This window comes from Eschrichtius robustus, chromosome 8, assembly GCF_028021215.1.
Source record: "Eschrichtius robustus isolate mEscRob2 chromosome 8, mEscRob2.pri, whole genome shotgun sequence".
In the NCBI taxonomy this organism is placed as follows: Eukaryota; Metazoa; Chordata; class Mammalia; order Artiodactyla; family Eschrichtiidae; genus Eschrichtius; species Eschrichtius robustus.
The window spans coordinates 88,102,078-88,120,832 of NC_090831.1; the positions used below are offsets into that span (position 1 = coordinate 88,102,078).

An 18,755-nucleotide genomic window follows, 5' to 3' on the forward strand; every position below is an offset into this window, starting at 1 on the left:
CCCTAGCAGTGCATCCTTTGATAATGGTGGCATGGAGAGATTGAGGTTTCAGGGAGCTCAGAGTGGAAAAGGTAGAGTCATTAAACAGAAATTGCCAGTTCTCCAGCCACCTCCCTTTGCTATATATCTTAATTCAGAGCATCCTGACAGGGACCCAAATACCATGTTTCTAACACCTAACACCACACCATGCCCTTAATAGAAACATGTTTAATACTTGGAGATACACTCTTACAGGTTTATGTTATAGTGTTTGATTAATCATTGAAAGAGACTTCTCTCTTGTCACCTGGAGGTTTTCATACCTTCAGGTACAGTGTACCTTAGTAAGGGATAAGTAAGAAGGAGTAGGTCTTTCTTCTGTAATGTGAGAAACGGACTATCTGTTAACTTGGAAATTTTCAGATAGATCACTTTAGGCAAAACTTTGTATGGAAGTTGAGGATCTGGAAATTGATTCTCTTAAAACTGCACAGACTTGGGCTTCCCTGGTGGCGCAGTGGTTGAGAATCTGCCTGCCAATGCAGGGGACACGGGTTCGAGCCCTGGTCTGGGAGGATCCCACATGCCGCGGAGCAACTAGGCCTGTGAGCCACAGTTACTGAGCCTGCGCGTCTGGAGCCTGTGCTCCACAACAAGTGAAGCCGCGGTGGTGAGAGGCCCGCGCACCGCGATGAAGAGTGGCCCCCGCTTGCCACAACTAGAGAAAGCCCTCACACAGAAACGAGGACCCAACACAGCCATAAATAAATAAATACAGTAAATTAAAAAAAAAAAACTGCACAGACTCAAGTAACTCTCTTCATATAAATAGAGACCTCAGTTTGAAGACCACTGAACTTTGGTCCTTTAAAAAAAAAAAAAAGTGGTCATTTTATCACTTTCTTTATTACTTCGTATGGTCTTTAAACAGCATCTGCAGGGAATTTGAGAAAGAAATAAACTTGAGAATAAGGTCATTTATTCACCTGATTGCTGATGGACTTGTGTTTCCTTTTTTTTTTTTTTTAATTTATTTATTTATTATTTTTGGCTGCGTTGGGTCTTCATTGCTGGGCACAGGCTTTCTCTAGTTGCGGCGAGTGGGGGCTACTCTTCGTTGCGGTGTGTGTGGACTTCTCATTGCGGTGGCTTCTCTTGTTGCGGAGCACGGGCTGTAGGCACGCGGGCTTCAGTAGTTGTGGCACGTGGGCTCAGTAGTTGTGGCACACGGGCTTAGTTGCTCCACGGCATGTGGGATCTTCCTGGACCAGGGCTCGAACCCTTGTCCCCTGCATTGGCAGGCAGATTCTTTTTTTTTTTTTTTTTTAATGGTAGGTTTCTGCTTTTAAGATTTATTTTTTTTATTGATTGATTGGTTGCTATGTTGGGTCTTCGTTTCTGTGCTAGGGCTTTCTCTAGTTGCGGCAAGCGGGGGCCACTCTTCATCGCGGTGCGCGGGCCTCTCACTATCGTGGCCTCTCTCGTTGCGAAGCACAGGCTCCAGACGCGCAGGCTGAGTAGTTGTGGCTCACGGGCCTCGTTGCTCTGTGGCATATGGGATCTTCCCAGACCAGGGCTCGAACCCGTGTCCCCTGCATTGGCAGGCAGATTCTCAACCACTGCGCCACCAGGGAAGCCCGGCAGGCAGATTCTTAACCTCTGTGCCACCAGGGAAGCCCAGACCTGTGTTTTTTAATCGTTCTTATACAATATATAGACATATACATACATATACAGATATACATCTATTTAATATTTATAGTTACATTAACCTTTGTCTGGCAGTGTACGCTCCATAGAGTGCTAATTACACTTGGTTTTAGTATATAAGTTAATTTTTTTTAATGTTAAGCATAAAGTAGATTAATTTATCTTATATTTAGTTTTCGGAGCCAGTTTTGGATGGACTGTAGAGTGTACTGAACCATGGGTTAAAAATAAAAAATATTTGGTATTTGATTTATATGTTTGAAAATGTGCCTTTCTGTTATGTTAGTGGTCCTCGACATCACATTGTATACCTTAAACTGAGACAATATTATATGTCAATTATATCTCAGTAAAGCTGGGGACAAAACCCAAGATTTAGATTATATGGTTAAAATCTGAAACATAGCTGAGCTTGTCTCATCAAATACTGATTTGTCTCAAGGCTGGAGTCTGGAAAAGTGAGCTCTATTCTTAGCAGCTGTTCAGGTATTACTTGTGTCTGGCAAAGAAAATATCAAGTCATCTGTTTTCCTCAGGGAGAGTATATCTTGCCCACCCCTGTCCGGAGGGTGGAGGATGGTTAGAAGTAACAGAAAGGGAGGTCAGGTTCCAAATTAAAAGAGATTCAACAAAATTGTAAAGGAAAGTGGAGAATTAACCATGTCAAGATTGCAGATCTCTTAAAGTAATCCCCAATAAGGGGAGGGGTATCCTTTTTTGTTCAACATGCTTTTTTAAAGTTTTACTTGCTTCTTCCTTCGTGGTCTTCCTTACATCTTTTACAGGCATACCTTGTTTTATTGCACTTTGCTGTATTACACTTCGCAGATAATGTGTTTTTTACAAATTGAAGGTTTGTGGCACACTGCATCAAGCAAATCTGTCTTTGCCATTTTCCCACCGGCAGTTGCTTTCTTCATGTCTCTGTGTTACATTGGTAATTCTCGCAATGTTTTAAACCAGGGTTCCCCAACCCCCGGGCTGCGGACTGGTATTGGTCCATGGCCTGTTAGGAACTAGGCCGCACAGCAGGAGGTGAGCGGCGGGCAAGCGAAGCTTCATCTGCTGCTCCCCATCGCTCCCCATTGCTCGCATTACCACCTGAACAACCCCCCCAACCACCACCAAGTCTGTGGAAAAACTGTCCTCCACAAAACCGGTCCCTGGTGCCGAAAAGGTTGGGGACTGCTGTTTTAAACTTTATTATTATTATATTTGTTATGTTGATCTGTAATCAGTGATCTTTGATGTTCCTACTACGACTCACTTAAGGCTAGATGACGGTTAGCATTCTTCAGCAATAACATATTTTTAAATTAAGGTATATACATTGTTTTCTAAGACATAATGCTGCTGCACATCTAATAGACTACAGTGTAGTGTAAACATAACTTCTATATGCCCTGAGAAGCCAAAAAACTTGTGTGACTCACTTTATTTCTATATCTGTTCTGCTTTATTGAGGTGGTCAAGTTGGAGTTACCTCTTTCCCATATATTAATTTTATTTTTGTTTTCTACAACCTTCTCCATCTCTAGTCTTGGGAAAACTCTATGGATAACTGAATTCCTATTAATGACTGAAAACACAGGTTTCTAAAGGCTAATCCTCAGAACTGTTTTGGTACATGACAAAGTTTTCATTGATCTAAAGAGATATAAAGACAATTTTCTGAAATTTGTCCCAAGTTTTTCCAAAAAAAAATAATTTATTCAGTTATATCTTTTACTCTTGTTCGTGTGTCCTTTCATGAAAATATAATGATAGTATTGTTTTATTTACGTTTAGTTTTAACACTCTCACTTGGCAAAATAAAATGCTGGTAACAGTTGTTTCCCAGAATGTTTGGAAATTTTTGTTGCTCTTTGAAATTCTTATTTTAAGTGAAATTCCTTTGGAAAATTTTGTATGAAAATTGCTACATGTCTGTATACATAGTGACCTACCACACCACTGAAGCAAAAATATGTAAATGTACTTGCTTAATGAGTTCTTCAGGAAAGACCACGCGTAATTTAAATGAAATGTGGTTGTCTTTCCATTACACTCAAAATGTGGGTCATGTAAGACAACCACAGTAGGGCCTTACTGGGTCAGCCTTAAGTGTGGTCCTTGCTGTGATTCTATTGTTGGTCACATGAAAAGGGTAAGTCATCTGGTGGCTTTCAGGAACTGTCACCCCTTGAATAGATCCCTAAAAGGAGCTAAGTTATATCTTTGGGGATTTAATGTGCTGTTCAGGTTATATTGTAGCCTTTTTTTAAAAAATTTTTTTACCAGGTCTTTTCATTTTTTTTGACTGAGTCGCTTTAAATTTCTCTGACAAGTTTAAGTTTGTAAGCTTTAGCTTATCTACGTGTGTGAAGAAGAGTTTTCATTAAAAAGCAGGCAGGTAATGATATAATTCAAATGCTTTTTCTAGTCACCTAATAAAAAAACTTACATTTGAAAAGAAAAATGTGACGACAAAAAGTGATCCTTTTTCCAGGATCATACACCATGATCAAGTGGGATTTATCCCAGGGATGCAAGGGTTCTTCAATATACACAAATCAATCAATGTGATACACCATATTAACAAATTGAAGAAGAAAAACCATATGATCATCTCAATAGATGCAGAAAAAGCCTTTGACAAAATTCAACACCCATTTATGATAAAAACTCTCCAGAAAGTGGGGAGAGAGGGACCCTACCTCAACATAATAAAGGCCATATATGACAAACCCACAGCAAACATTATTCTCAATGGTGAAAAACTGAAAGCATTTCCTCTAAGATCAGGAACAAGACAAGGACGTCCACTCTCGCCACTGTTATTCAACGTAGTTTTGGAAGTCCTAGCCATGGAAATCAGAGAAGAAAAAGAAATAAAAGGAATACAAATTGGAAAAGAAGAAGTAAAACTGTCACTGTTTGCAGATGACATGGTACTATACATAGAGAATCCTAAAGATGCCACCAGAAAACTACTAGAGCTAATCAATGAATTTGGTAAAGTTGCAGGATACAAAATTAACGCACAGAAATTTCTTGCATTCCTATACACTAACAACGAAAGATCAGAAAGAGAAATTAAGGAAACAATCCCATTCACCATCGCAACAAAAAGAATAAAATACCTAGGAATAAACCTACAAAAGGAGGTAAAAGACCTGTACTCAGAAAACTATAAGACACTGATGAAAGAGATCGAAGATGACACAAACAGATGGAGAGATATACCATGTTCTTAGATTGGAAGAATCAATATTGTGAAGATGACTATACTACCCAAAGCAATCTACAGATTCAGTACACTCCCTATCAAATTACCAATGGCATTTTTTACAGAACTAGAACAAAAAATCTTAAAATTTGTATGGAGACACAAAAGACCCCGAATAGCCAAAGCAATCTTGAGGGGAAAAAAACAGAGCTGGAGGAATCAGACTCCTTGACTTCAGACTATACTACAAAGCTACAGTAATCAAGACGATATGGTGCTGGCACAAAAACAGAAATATAGATCAATGGAACAGGATAGAAAACCCAGAGATAAACCCACGCACCTATGGTCAACTAATCTATGACAAAGGAGGCAAGGATATACAATGGAGAAAAGACAGTCTCTTCAATAAGTGGTGCTGGGAAAACTGGACAGCTACATGTAAAGGAATGAAAGTAGAACACTCCCTAACACCATACACAAAAATAAACTCAAAATGGATTAGAGGCCTAAATGTAAGACTGGACACTAAAACTCTTAGAGGAAAACACAGGAAGAACACTCTTTGACATAAATCACAGCAAGATCTTTTTTGACCCACCTCCTAGAGTAATGGAAATAAAAACAAAAATAAACAAATGGGACCTAATAAAAAAAGCATTTCCAAAGCAAAGGAAACTACAAACAAGACAAAAAGACAACCCTCGTAATGGGAGAAAATATTTGCAAACGAATCAACAGGCAAAGGATTGATCTCCAAAATATATAAACAACTCATGCAGCTCAATATAAAAAAAAAACCCAATGCAAAAATAGGCAGAAGACCTAAATAGACATTTCTCCAAAGAAGACATTCAGATGGCCAAGAAGCACATGAAAAGCTGCTCAACATCACTAATTATTAGAGAAATGCAAATCAGAACTACAGTGAGGTATCACCTCACACCAGTTAGAATGGGCATCATCAGAAAATCTACAAACAACAAATGCTGGAGAGGGTGTGGAGAAAAGGGAACCCTCTTGCACTGTTGGTGGGAATGTAAATTGATACAGCCACTATGTAGAACAGTATGGAGGTTCCTTAAAAAACTAAAAATAAAATTACCATATGACCCAGCAATCCCACTACTGGGCATATACCCAGAGAAGACCATAAAGCAAAAAGACACATGCACCCCAGTTCATTGCAGCACTATTTACAGTAGCCAGGTCATGGAAACAACCTAAATTCCCATCGACAGACCAATGGATAAAGAAGATGTGGTACAAATATACAATGGAATATTACTCAGCCATAAAAAGGAATGAAATTGTGTCATTTGTAGAGACGTGGATGGATCTAGAGACTGTTGTACAGGGTGAAGTAAGTCAGGAAAACAAATATCGTATATTAATGCATATATGTGGAACCTAGAAAAATGGTGCACATGAACCAGTTTGCAGGGCAGAAATAGAGACACAGATGTAGAGAACAAACGTATGGACACCAGGGGGGAAAGTGGCGGGGTGGTGGTGGTGGTGGGATGAATTGGGAGGTTGGGATTGACATATATACACTAATATGTATAAAATAGATAACTAATAAGAACCTGCTGTATAAAGAATAGAATTAATTTTTTAAAAAGTGATCCTTTTTCCTGTATTTTCTACATTATAAGCACAATTTTGTGTTATAGTTTTCTAAATATCACTTTAATAAAAATGACTAGAATTGGGGTGCTAATTAATTTAAAAATTAGATTTGAAACATCATTTTGACTGGTGAGAGGCTTCCAAAAATTCATTTTAGATACATGTAACCATTTTCTTATAATACTGGAATATCACTTCATTTGGTTAAGGAGTCAAGTATTTTTACAAGGCTGAAAAGCTTGAAGTATCTCAAATGTGAAATATTGCAAATTTCTTTGAAAGTATACATATTTAAATAAGTTTAGAAATTTGAGCAGGCTGTCAGAAGATAATCGCACAGCCTATTTATTTTCATAATGATTTGGTATAGGGATTTCTGACAGAATTTGGAAGAGAAATTAACTAGCTTTAACAAATTTGGCCATAAACTTTTGTTTTAGGGCACATACTTATATTGTGAAATCTGTGGATTTGCCTTTAGTTGCTGCTTTTAGTGTGGTTTACTTTAAGTGTGCTAAGTCTCTGTATTTTTTGTTCTTTTAGATATGACACAGTTGAAGGCATGTAAGTGGTTATTTGTTTTTCCAAAGACATAAGCAGTTTTAGTATGTGAAGATTTTTAATATTTAAATTTTGAATTTAAAAGCAAATATCAAAACATCATAGCATGTTTCTCTGCAGTCTTCTATTTTCCCCCAAGAGTTATTTAAATAATAATCTAGATGACAGTGTTTACCCTTGGTAAGGTGGTAGCCTTTTCATGTGCAAATTATACTGCAGATTCTTTACATTTATATGGATTGCCTTATTCCTCCCAAGGATGAAATTAAATGAGCATTTTATAGATAGGTTATTATAAGTAAGAGTATATATTTAAAATCTCAATTCTGTGTGAATTCGAATTTATTTTTTTAATTTCTAGTTTTTTATAATTTGTTTACAATATATTTATTTGTTTTCAAATTGCAGCAGTATTGTTGGATAATCTAAGTTGCTTAAACATACAGTTTGAGTTATTTAAGACTGCCAATTCATAAATCGTTATTAGAGTATTTTTTTTTCTAGAGCCTAAAAATGCTTTGGGGAGTGGCAGAAGTGAGTTTTACAGAAATCAAACAAAAGCTTTGAACCCTCTCACTGGAATAATGCTTGCATGAATACACAACACAAACACACATTTATTTGGTATGTCATTTCAGGGCATTCACTGACACAATGCCCAAGAGATCCGAGGCCCCTATATTAAAAACACCTGCCATAACGATGAGAAATATATTAATATGAAGGGCCTTATTGGCTTTTAATGAAATAAGGATATTTACACTTTAAAATTTATTTCAGTTTACCTCACTTTTTGAATGTTGGTTCTTCTTCTAAGTTAATGTTTGGTTTATTTTCACTTTCAGAACTTCTGATTAATTGTTTAATTGTTAAGACATACTGAAGGTTTGTAAGTTTTCTTTTGGTGAAGGAATATCCTTTAGTTAAGTAACGTTTTGTTCTAACTTACACTAACTGCAAAAACAAATCCTTTTGGTCACAACAGTACATCACATCTTTGTCCTTCCTTTTTGCTAAGAAAAATCAGTAGCCAGTGTTCTTTCTGTCCTGTTGCTCATTTAATATTTTCCATCTTGCTCTCTTGTCCTCCTCCTTGAGAGGGAAAGAACAGTGTTGTAATGGTCAAAATACTCAGCCTTGTAAGGAGAGAAGTCACCATAATCAAGAGTGTGTCAAATCAGGATTAAAGTGACTAGCCTTGAAGTTATGGATAAAATACAAAGCCTGACTTTGTTTTTAAGCCATGATTTAACTTTTTAACCACTTTATTGAGATAAAGTTCACCAATTTAATATGTACAATTAAATGGTCAAAGCCTGTTTTTGTGGAGGCAAAATAAACATGTTTTATCAATAAAGTCAGAAAAGGGCCTCCCTCTTTTAAGTTGTCCCAGTGTATTGAATTGTTTTTAGAGATCGTGAAAGCCACAGAGCCCACCTTTCTTTCCTCCCTGGGGCTGTAATAGGTTACTGATACTTCGGCATTCTCTTGTGTCTGTAAATATACTAGCCTTCACATAAAGCTCATTTGTAGTATTTTTCAACATGAAAATTTTGAACAAAATTGTGCAGAAATTTGAGTCTGTGGAGTTTAATGTCAATAGAGTGAACTACTTTTATTTAACTGCTGGTGTCTATTATTTGGCATTTCAGAAATGTCAAGGTATTCATTTGCTTCTTCGCTCTCTCTCTCTCTCTCTCTCTCTCTCATGTGTGTGTGATCACTGACCATCTTTAAAACTTAAGACACTAAAATATTTGACATAGGTGGAATGAATTTTTCAAGAGCATTAAAATTACATTAAGTGGCCTAGAAATACTCTGCTTGCCTAAACGAAGAGTGTTCTAGGTATTGCCTGGTAGTTTTTTCTAGCATATCAATTCAGTAACCAAAATAGGTTTGAATTATTGTGATGTCAGTAGTCGTCTAAAAGGAGAGATTATAACACTTGGAAAATTGTAGAACTAAAAGTATTCTACATGTATTGACTTCATTATCTCAGTACCTTTTTTCACATTAAAATTTTGTTTAAAATACAAAATTAAGTAATTTTCTTCTAGTTTTCCTTTCTAAGAATGTATTTAGGGAATGTGTCCTTTCCATTTTCCTTCTACAGTTTATTTTATATATTATCTTTAGATTTGATATGCATTAGGTTTAGAGAAACATTCTGCTAAGAGTTGCCTTTGGTAGATCTATTTTCATAATAATTTTTCACTAGAGATTTTCAAGTTTAGCTATGAAACTTCATGGAAAGAAGTTCTAAATTGTAAATATTTATAAATTTTAAAAGTTTCTAAAGAATTTTTAACATGTTCATATATAAAACTTCAAATCTGTGTTCCATGTCATTTAAGGTGGTGTCAGAATAATTGAAAAATTATTTTGAAACTTATTTTCAAAAAACAGAGAATTTAGTAATGGCACACAGCAGCTCATTTGTTTTCATCACTGTTTCAGAGTTTTGTATTACACTTTTCATTTTTAGACATTTAATGATTATCTTCAATGTTCACAGGAGCCCTCTTGCACAAATGGAAGAAGAAAGAAGGGAGCATGTAGCTAAGATGAAGAAGATGGAGATGGAGATGGAGCAGGTGTTTGAGATGAAGGTCAAAGAAAAAGTTCAAAAACTGAAGGACTCTGAAGCTGAGGTAATCAACCTAATATTTTCACCTTTTACAGGCACAGTATTCCTTTAAAAAATATCTTTAATAAAATTCATAGATAATATAACCTTTCTCCAGATTTTTTCAAACATAATACGCTAACATAATAAAATGGAAAAATAAAAGCAAGCACTATGTTTACAATAATATATATTTTAATATGTACTTGAATACAAGCATACTTGGTAGGAAGACATAGTAGAAAACTTACAATAAATTTTATTAGCTATAATTAACAAGTAATAAGAAATGAAATTATAAGCCATTCCATCTAGTCAATATAAGAAAAGTAAAGATCAGAGTTTTAGGTGGATGTAAGAATAAAAACTAGTGTTAGGGTAATAATAATAGAACAGACTTATTTGCATATGAATGAAAAAGAAAGAACCTTAGTTAAACTATAGGCATGCCAGGGTAAATTACAGACAGAGGAAGAAATGTGATTTTTATAAATGAGTTGGGCCTTATTTGTAATATAGTGTCAACGTAATTCCCACTGTTACAAAAATCAGGTAGGGTAGTGACAAAGCATTCCAGCAAGCTGATAATACTACCTTGGAATCTCTCTAGATGTTGAGGCATATATTTAGTTCCTATTAATCAAAAAGATCATGAAGACATGTCCTTCAGTAAGTGATAAGAAATAAAAGATGGAGAAAAAAACACACTAACACAAGCACCTATACAGTAAGTAGTTGGCTTGATGTCCAAGAGCAGTAGAAGAAACTCTAGGTAAACACAAAATAAATCAACAATTTCAGTATAATTTCTCAGCACAGATTTATTATCATTGTGCTGAAAATTACTTTTAAATATATGGGATGACATTAATATGAAATACTTTTAAAATTACTTTTAACGAATAAAATTCAGTGAGATCCCTGTGTTTATATGTGGCTCCACTAATATAATAATATTTGTGTTTAAATATATTAAAAGGAGACTCCGATCTAGTCTGTTAGATCCTTACAGTTGGTCTCTTTGCTTTTGTAATGAATTACTGCATAAAATACATAAACCTTCTTTGACTAAGTACATAACCAAAAGTACTCTGATCCATTGAGTAGATGGAATGCATGGAGTAAAGTATTCAGTAATTTTGAGGAAATGTTTTTATTCCACATTAGATTTCTCTTAAATCACTGGGCTTTTCATGTAATCTCTTATTAAAAAAAACTTTAACTGTTGTTATATTTATCATATGCTTAATTCAGTGGGGATACAGAATAGCTCCTCCTGGTCTAAGACTACCAAGCACTGCAGAACTAGCATCCCTGGCATCTGTTATTAAGATGACATTTAGGAGATTAAGTTTAGTCTTTTTTATTAATTAGCTTTTTATTAAATCTGTCCATCCGAGTCTCTACTCCTTCACTAATTAATAAATGATCTGGAAAATCCCTATCAGAAGGTGAATAGAAACAGGAGTAATCAACAGTCTGCATTATCTCCACACTTAGATTATGATGAAAATCTAAAAGGAGTTGAATTTACATTTGGTATAGACATATTTTAGGGCCTGCTCCTAAGAGTAAATGTTATAAACAAATAATTATAAAACTGTAGTTATAGAACGCTTTGAGAGTTTTTACGATTACTGTGAATGGTGAAAACAGAGTTTTCCGAACCTTAACTGCTCTTTGAAGGATAGAATCTTTATTAACATTAAAAGGACCTGTAAAGAGATCTGGACCAAGTTTCTCCTAATTCAGTAAGCCATATAAGTATGTAAATATATAGGTGAAGAAAGCTATTTAACCTTGTTTAATATTGTTTTTTCTCAAGTGCTAGAAATATTTGTTTGGGGCACAGTTGCTAATATCCAGCAGCACAGCGTATCAGGCGCATTCATGGATTATGTCATTTAATTCATACCACAGCCCTTCAAGATGGGTATTATTGTCCATTTCCCTTTTTTACATGAGAGGAAAGATAAATTAACTTAGTCTATGCTGCATAACTGTAAGCCATTATTTGAATACACTTAACTTTGTTCTTAATCGCTAGACAAGTCCACAGTCATGTATCCACAATTTCAGAAAACTGCAAAACCAGACATAGAACTAATAGTTTTATCCCACTTGATGTGAATATTTATATACTTCACTGCAAAAAATAGTAATGTGTTTGGTTATAGGTGCTACCTTAGGCAGCCCAGGAGTTTTTTTTTTTTTTTTTTTGTAACATCTTTATTGAAGTATAATTGCTTTACAATGGTGTGTTAGTTTCTGCTTTATAACAAAGTGAATCAGTTACACATATACATATGTTCCCATATCTCTTCCCTCTTGCGTCTCCCTCCCTCCCACCCTCCCCATCCCACCCCTCTAGGTGGTCACAAAGCACCGAGCTGATCTCCCTGTGCTATGCGGCTGCTTCCCACTAGCTATCTATTTTACATTTGGTAGTGTATATATGTCCATGACACTCTCTCACCCTGTCACATCTCACCCCTCCCCCTCCCCATATCCTCAAGTCCATTCTCTAGTAGGTCTGTGTCTTTATTCCCGTCTTGCCACTAGGTTCTTCATGGCCTTTTTTTTTCCCCTTAGATTCCATATATATGTGTTAGCATGTGGTATTTGTTTTTCTCTTTCTGACTTACTTCACTCTGTATGACAGACTCTAACTCCATCCACCTCATTACAAATACCTCCATTTCGTTTCTTTTTATGGCTGAGTAATATTCCATTGTATATATGTGCCACATCTTCTTTATCCATTCATCCGATGATGGACACTTAGGTTGCTTCCATGTCCTGGTTATTGCAAATAGAGCTGCAGTGAACATTGTGGTACATGACTCTTTTTGAACTATGGTTTTCTCAGGGTATATGCCCAGTAGTGGGATTGCTGGGTCGTATGGTAGTTCTATTTGTAGTTTTTTAAGGAACCTCCATACTGTTCTCCATAGTGGCTGTATCAATTTACATTCCCACCAACAGTGCAAGAGTGTTCCCTTTCCTCCACACCCTCTCCAGCATTTATTGTTTCTAGATTTTTTTTTTTTTTTAAACATCTTTATTGAACTATAATTGCCTTACAATGGTGTGTTAGCTTCTGCTTTATAACAAAGTGAATCAGTTATACATATACAATATGTTCCCATTTCTCTTCCCTCTTGCATCTCCCTCCCTCCCACCCTCCCCATCCCACCCCTCTAGGTGGTCACAAAGCACCGAGCTGATCTCCCTGTGCTATGCGGCTGCTTCCCACTAGTTATCTATTTTACATTTGGTAGTGTATATATGTCCATGACACTCTCTCACCCTGTCACATCTCACCCCACCCCCTCCCCATATCCTCAAGTCCATTCTCTAGTAGGTCTGTGTCTTTATTCCCGTCTTGCCACTAGGTTCTTCATGGCCTTTTTTTTTTTTCCTTAGATTCCGTATATATGTGTTAGCATACTGTATTTGTTTTTCTCTTTCTGACTTACTTCACTCTGTATGACAGACTCTAACTCCATCCACCTCATTACAAATACCTCCATTTCATTTCTTTTTATGGCTGAGTAATATTCCATTGTATATATGTGCCACATCTTCTTTATCCATTCATCTGTCGATGGACATTTAGGTTGCTTCCATGTCCTGGCTATTATAAATAGAGCTGCAGTGAACATTTTGGTACATGACTCTTTTTGACCTATGGTTTTCTCAGGGTATATGCCCAGTATTGGGATTGCTGGGTCGTATGGTAATTCTATTTTTAGTTTTTTAAGGAACCTCCATACTGTTCTCCATAGTGGCTGTATCAATTTACATTCCCACCAACAGTGCAAGAGTGTTCCCTTTCCTCCACACCCTCTCCAGCATTTATTGTTTCTAGATTTTTTGATGATGGCCATTCTGACCGGTGTGAGATGATATCTCATTGTAGTTTTGATTTGCATTTCTCTAATGATTAATGATGTTGAGCATTCTTTCATGTGTCTGTTGGCAATCTGTATATCTTCTTTGGAGAAATGTCTATTTAGGTCTTCTGCCCATTTTTGGATTGGGTTGTTCGTTTTTTTGTTATTGAGCTTCATGAGCTGCTTGTAAATCCTGGAGATTAATCCTTTGTCAGTTGCTTCATTTGCAAATATTTTCTCCCATTCTGAGGGTTGTCTTTTGGTCTTGTTTATGGTTTCCTTTGCTGTGCAAAAGCTTTTAAGTTTCATTAGGTCCCATTTGTTTATTTGTGTTTTTATTTCCATTTCTCTAGGAGGTGGGTCAAAAAGAATCTTGCTGTGATTTATGTCATAGAGTGTTCTGCCTATGTTTTTCTCTAAGAGTTTGATAGTGTCTGGCCTTACACTTAGGTCTTTAATCCATCTTGAGTTTATTTTTGTGTATGGTGTCAGGGAGTGTTCTAATTTCATACTTTTACATGTATCTGTCCAATTTTCCCAGCACCACTTATTGAAGAGGCTGTCTTTTCTCCACTGTATATGCTTGCCTCCTTTATCAAAGATAAGGTGACCATATGTGCATGGGTTTATCTCTGGGCTTTCTATCCTGTTCCATTGATCTATATTTCTGTTTTTGTGCCAGTACCAAACTGTCTTGATTACTGTAGCTTTGTAATAAAGTCTGAAGTCACGGAGCCTGATTCCTCCAGCTCCATTTTTCGTTCTCAAGATTGCTTTGGCTATTCGGGGTCTTTTGTGTTTCCATACAAATTGTGAAATTATTTGTTCTAGTTCTGTGAAAAATGCCAGTCGTAGTTTGATAGGGATTGCACTGAATCTGTAGATTGCTTTGGGTAGTAGAGTCATTTTCACAATGTTGATTCTTCCAATCCAGGAACATGGTATATCTCTCCATCTATTTGTATCATCTTTAATTTCTTTCATCAGTGTCTTATAATTTTCTGCATACAGGTGTTTTGTCTCCTTAGGTAGGTTTATTCCTAGATATTTTATTCTTTTTGTTGCAATGGTAAACGGGAGTGTTTTCCTAATTTCACTTTCAGAGTTTTCATCATTAGTGTATAGGAGTGCAAGAGATTTCTGTGCATTAATTTTGTATCCTGCTACTTTACCAAATTCATTGATGAGCTCTAGTAGTTTTCTGGTAGCATCTTTAGGATTCTCTGTGTATAGTATCATCTCATCTGCAAACAGTGACAGCTTTACTTCTTCTTTTCCGATTTGGATTCCTTTTATTTCTTTTTCTTCTCTGGTTTCTGTGGCTAAGACTTCCAAAACTATGTTGAATAATAGTGGTGAGAGTGGGCAACCTTGTCTTGTTCCTGATCTTAGTGGAAATGGTTTCAGTTTTTCACCATTGAGGACAGTGTTGGCTGTGGGTTTGTCATATATGGCCTTTATTATGTTGAGGAAAGTTCCCTCTATGCCTACTTTCTGCAGGGCTTTTATCATAAATGGGTGTTGAATTTTGTCGAAAGCTTTCTCTGCATCTATTGAGATGATCATATGGTTTTTCTCCTTCAATTTGTTAATATGGTGTATCACGTTGATTGATTTGCGTATATTGAAGAAACCTTGCATTCCTGGGATAAACCCCACTTGATCATGGTGTATGATCCTTTTAATGTGCTGTTGGATTCTGTTTGCTAGTATTTTGTTGAGGATTTTTGCATCTATGTTCATCAGTGATATTGGCCTGTAGTTTTCTTTCTTTGTGACATCTTTGTCTGGTTTTGGTATCAGGGTGATGGTGGCCTCGTAGAATGAGTTTGGGAGTGTTCCTCCCTCTGCAATATTTTGGAAGAGTTTGAGAAGGATAGGTGTTAGCTCTTCTCTAAATGTTTGATAGAATTCGCCAGTGAAGCCATCTGGTCCTGGGCTTTTGTTTGTTGGAAGATTTTTAATCACAGTTTCAATTTCAGTGCTTGTGATTGGTCTGTTCATATTTTCTATTTCTCCCTGGTTCAGTCTCAGCAGGTTGTGCATTTCTAAGAATCTGTCCATTTCTTCCAGGTTGTCCATTTTATTGGCATAGAGTTGCTTGTAGTAATCTCTCATGATCGTTTGTATTTCTGCAGTGTCAGTGGTTACTTCTCCTTTTTCATTTCTAATTCTATTGATTTGAGTCTTCTCCCTTTTTCTCTTGATGAGTCTGGCTAATGGTTTATCAATTTTGTTTATCTTCTCAAAGAACCAGCTTTTAGTTTCATTGATTTTTGCTATTGTTTCCTTCATTTCTTTTTCATTTATTTCTGACCTGATCTTTATGATTTCTTTCCTTCTGCTGGCTTTGGGGTTTTTTTGTTCTTCTTTCTCTGATTGCTTCAGGTGCAAGGTTAGGTTGTTTATTCGAGGTGTTTCCTGTTTCTTGAGGTAGGCTTGTATTGCTATAAACTTCCCTCTTAGCACTGCTTTTGCTGCGTCCCATAGGTTTTGGGTCGTCGTGTCTCCATTGTCATTTGTTTCTAGGTATTTTTTGATTTCCCCTTTGATTTCTTCAGTGATCACGTCGTTATTAAGTAGTGTATTGTGTAGCCTCCATGTGTTTGTATTTTTTACAGATCTTTTCCTGTAATTGATATCTAGTCTCATAGCGTTGTGGTCAGAAAAGATACTTGATACGATTTCAATTTTCTTAAATTTACCAAGGCTTGATATGTGACCCAAGATATGATCTATCCTGGAGAATGTTCCATGAGCACTTGAGAAAAATGTGTATTCTGTTGTTTTTGGGTGGAATGTCCTATAAATATCAATTAAGTCCATCTTGTTTAATGTATGATTTAAAGCTTGTGTTTCCTTATTTATTTTCCTTTTGGATGATCTGTCCATTGGTGAAAGTGGGGTGTTAAAGTCCCCTACTATGATTGTGTTGCTGTCGATTTCCCCTTTTATGGCTGTTAGTATTTGCCTTATGTATTGAGGTGCTCCTATGTTGGGTGCATAAATATTTACAATTGTTATACCTTCCTCTTGGATCGATCCCTTGATCATTATATAGTGTCCTTCTTTGTCTCTTGTAATAGTCTTTATTTTAAAGTCTATTTTGTCTGATATGAGAATTGCTACTCCAGCTTTCTTTTGATTTCCATTTGCATGGAATATCTTTTTCCATCCCCTCACTTTCAGTCTGTATGTGTCTCTAGGTCTGAAGTGGGTCTCTTGTAGACAGCATATATATGGGTCTTGTTTTTGTATCCATTCAGCCAGTCAGTGTCTTTTGGTGGGAGCATTTAATCCATTTACATTCAAGGTAATTATCGATATGTATGTTCCTATTCCCATTTTCTTAAATGTTTTGGGTTTGTTATTGTAGGTGTTTTCCTTCTCTTGTGTTTCTTGCCTAGAGAAGTTCCCTTAGCATTTGTTGTAAAGCTGGTTTGGTGGTGCTGAACTCTCTCAGCTTTTGCTTGTCTGTAAAGGTTTTAATTTCTCCATCAAATCTGAATGAGATCCTTGCTGGGTAGATTAATCTTGGTTGTAGGTTTGTCTCCTTCATCACTTTAAGTATATCCTGCCACTCCCTTCTGGCTTGCAGAGTTTCTGCTGAAAGATCAGCTGTTAACCTTATGGGGATTCCCTTGTGTGTTATTTGTTGTTTTTCCCTTGCTGCTTTTAATATGTTTTCTTTATATTTAATTTTTGATAGTTTGATTAATATGTGTCTTGGCATGTTTCTCCTTGGATTTATCCTGTATGGGACTCTCTGTGCTTCCAGGACTTGATTAACTATTTCCTTTCCCATATTAGGGAAGTTTTCAACTATAATCTCTTCAAATATTTTCTCAGTCCCTTTCTTTTTCCCTTCTTCTTCTGGGACCCCTATAATTCGAATGTTGGTGTGTTTAATGTTGTCCCAGAGGTCTCTGAGACTGTCCTCAGTTCTTTTCATTCTTTTTTCTTTATCCTGCTCTGCAGTAGTTATTTCCACCATTTTATCTTCCAGGTCACTTATCCGTTCTTCTGCCTCAGTTATTCTGCTATTGATCCCATCTAGAGTATTTTTAATTTCATTTATTGTGTTTTTCATCGTTGCTTGGTTCCTCTTTAGTTCTTCTACGTCCTTGTTAAATGTTTCTTTCATTTTGTCTATTCTATTTCCAAGATTTTGGATCATCCTTACTATCATTATTCTGAATTCTTTTTCAGGTAGACTACCTATTTCCTCTTCATTTGTTAGGTCTGGTGTGTTTTGACCCTGCTCCTTCATCTGCTGTGTGTTTTTCTGTCGTCTCATTTTGCTTATCTTACTGTGTTTGGGGTCTCCTTTTCACAGGCTGCAGGTTCGTAGTTCCCGTTGTTTTTGGTATCTGTCCCCAGTGGCTAAGGTTGGTTCAGTGGGTTGTGTAGGCTTCCTGGTGGAGGGAACTAGTGCCTGTGTTCTGGTGGATGAGGCTGGATCTTGTCTTTCTGGTGGGCACGTCCACGTCTGGTGGTGTATTTTGGGGTGTCTGTGGCCTTATTATGATTTTAGGCAGCTTCTCTGCTAATGGATGGGGCTGTGTTCCTGTCTTGCTAGTTGTTTGGCATAGGGTGTCCAGCACTGTAGCTTGCTGGTCGTTGAGTGAAGCTGGGTATTGATGTTGAGATGGAGATCTCTGAGAGATTTTTGCCGTTTGGTATTACTTGGAGCTGGGAGGTCTCTTGTGGACCAGTGTCCTGAAGTTGGCTCTCCCACCTCAGAGGCACAGCCCTGATGCCTGGCTGGAGCACCAAGAGCCTTTCATCCACACGGCTCAGTAAAAGGGAGAAAAAGTAGAAAGAAAGAAAGAAAGAAAGAGGATAAAATATAGTGAAGTAAAATAAAGCTATTATAAAGCAAAGCTATATAGACAAAATCTCACCCAGAAGCATATACATATACACTCACAAAAAAAGGAAAAGGGGAAAAATTAATATATCCTGCTCCCAAAGTCCACCTCCTGAATTTGGGATGATTCGTTGTCTATTCAGGTATTCAACAGATGCAGGCACATCAAGTTGTTTGTGGAGTTTTAATCCGCTGCTTCTGAGGCTGCTGGGAGAGATTTCCCCTTCTCTTCTCTGTTCGCACTGCTCCTGGGGATCAGCTTTGGAT

General features: G+C 36.7%; 1 protein-coding gene across 3 annotated transcripts in view; it reads left to right on the forward strand.

The window, feature by feature from the left end:
- The window catches only part of SEPTIN7 (septin 7), a 76,775-nt gene that overhangs the window by 53,465 nt on the left and 4,555 nt on the right, over positions 1-18,755 (forward strand). For 2 of the 3 annotated variants that reach the window (XM_068549301.1, XM_068549298.1), the window contains exons 11-12: positions 7,076-7,096; positions 9,612-9,747. In XM_068549301.1, coding sequence (XP_068405402.1) covers positions 7,076-7,096; positions 9,612-9,747 — 157 coding nt within the window. The remainder of the gene's footprint in view (positions 1-7,075; positions 7,097-9,611; positions 9,748-18,755) is intronic. The other variant, XM_068549300.1, reaches the window with a different exon arrangement.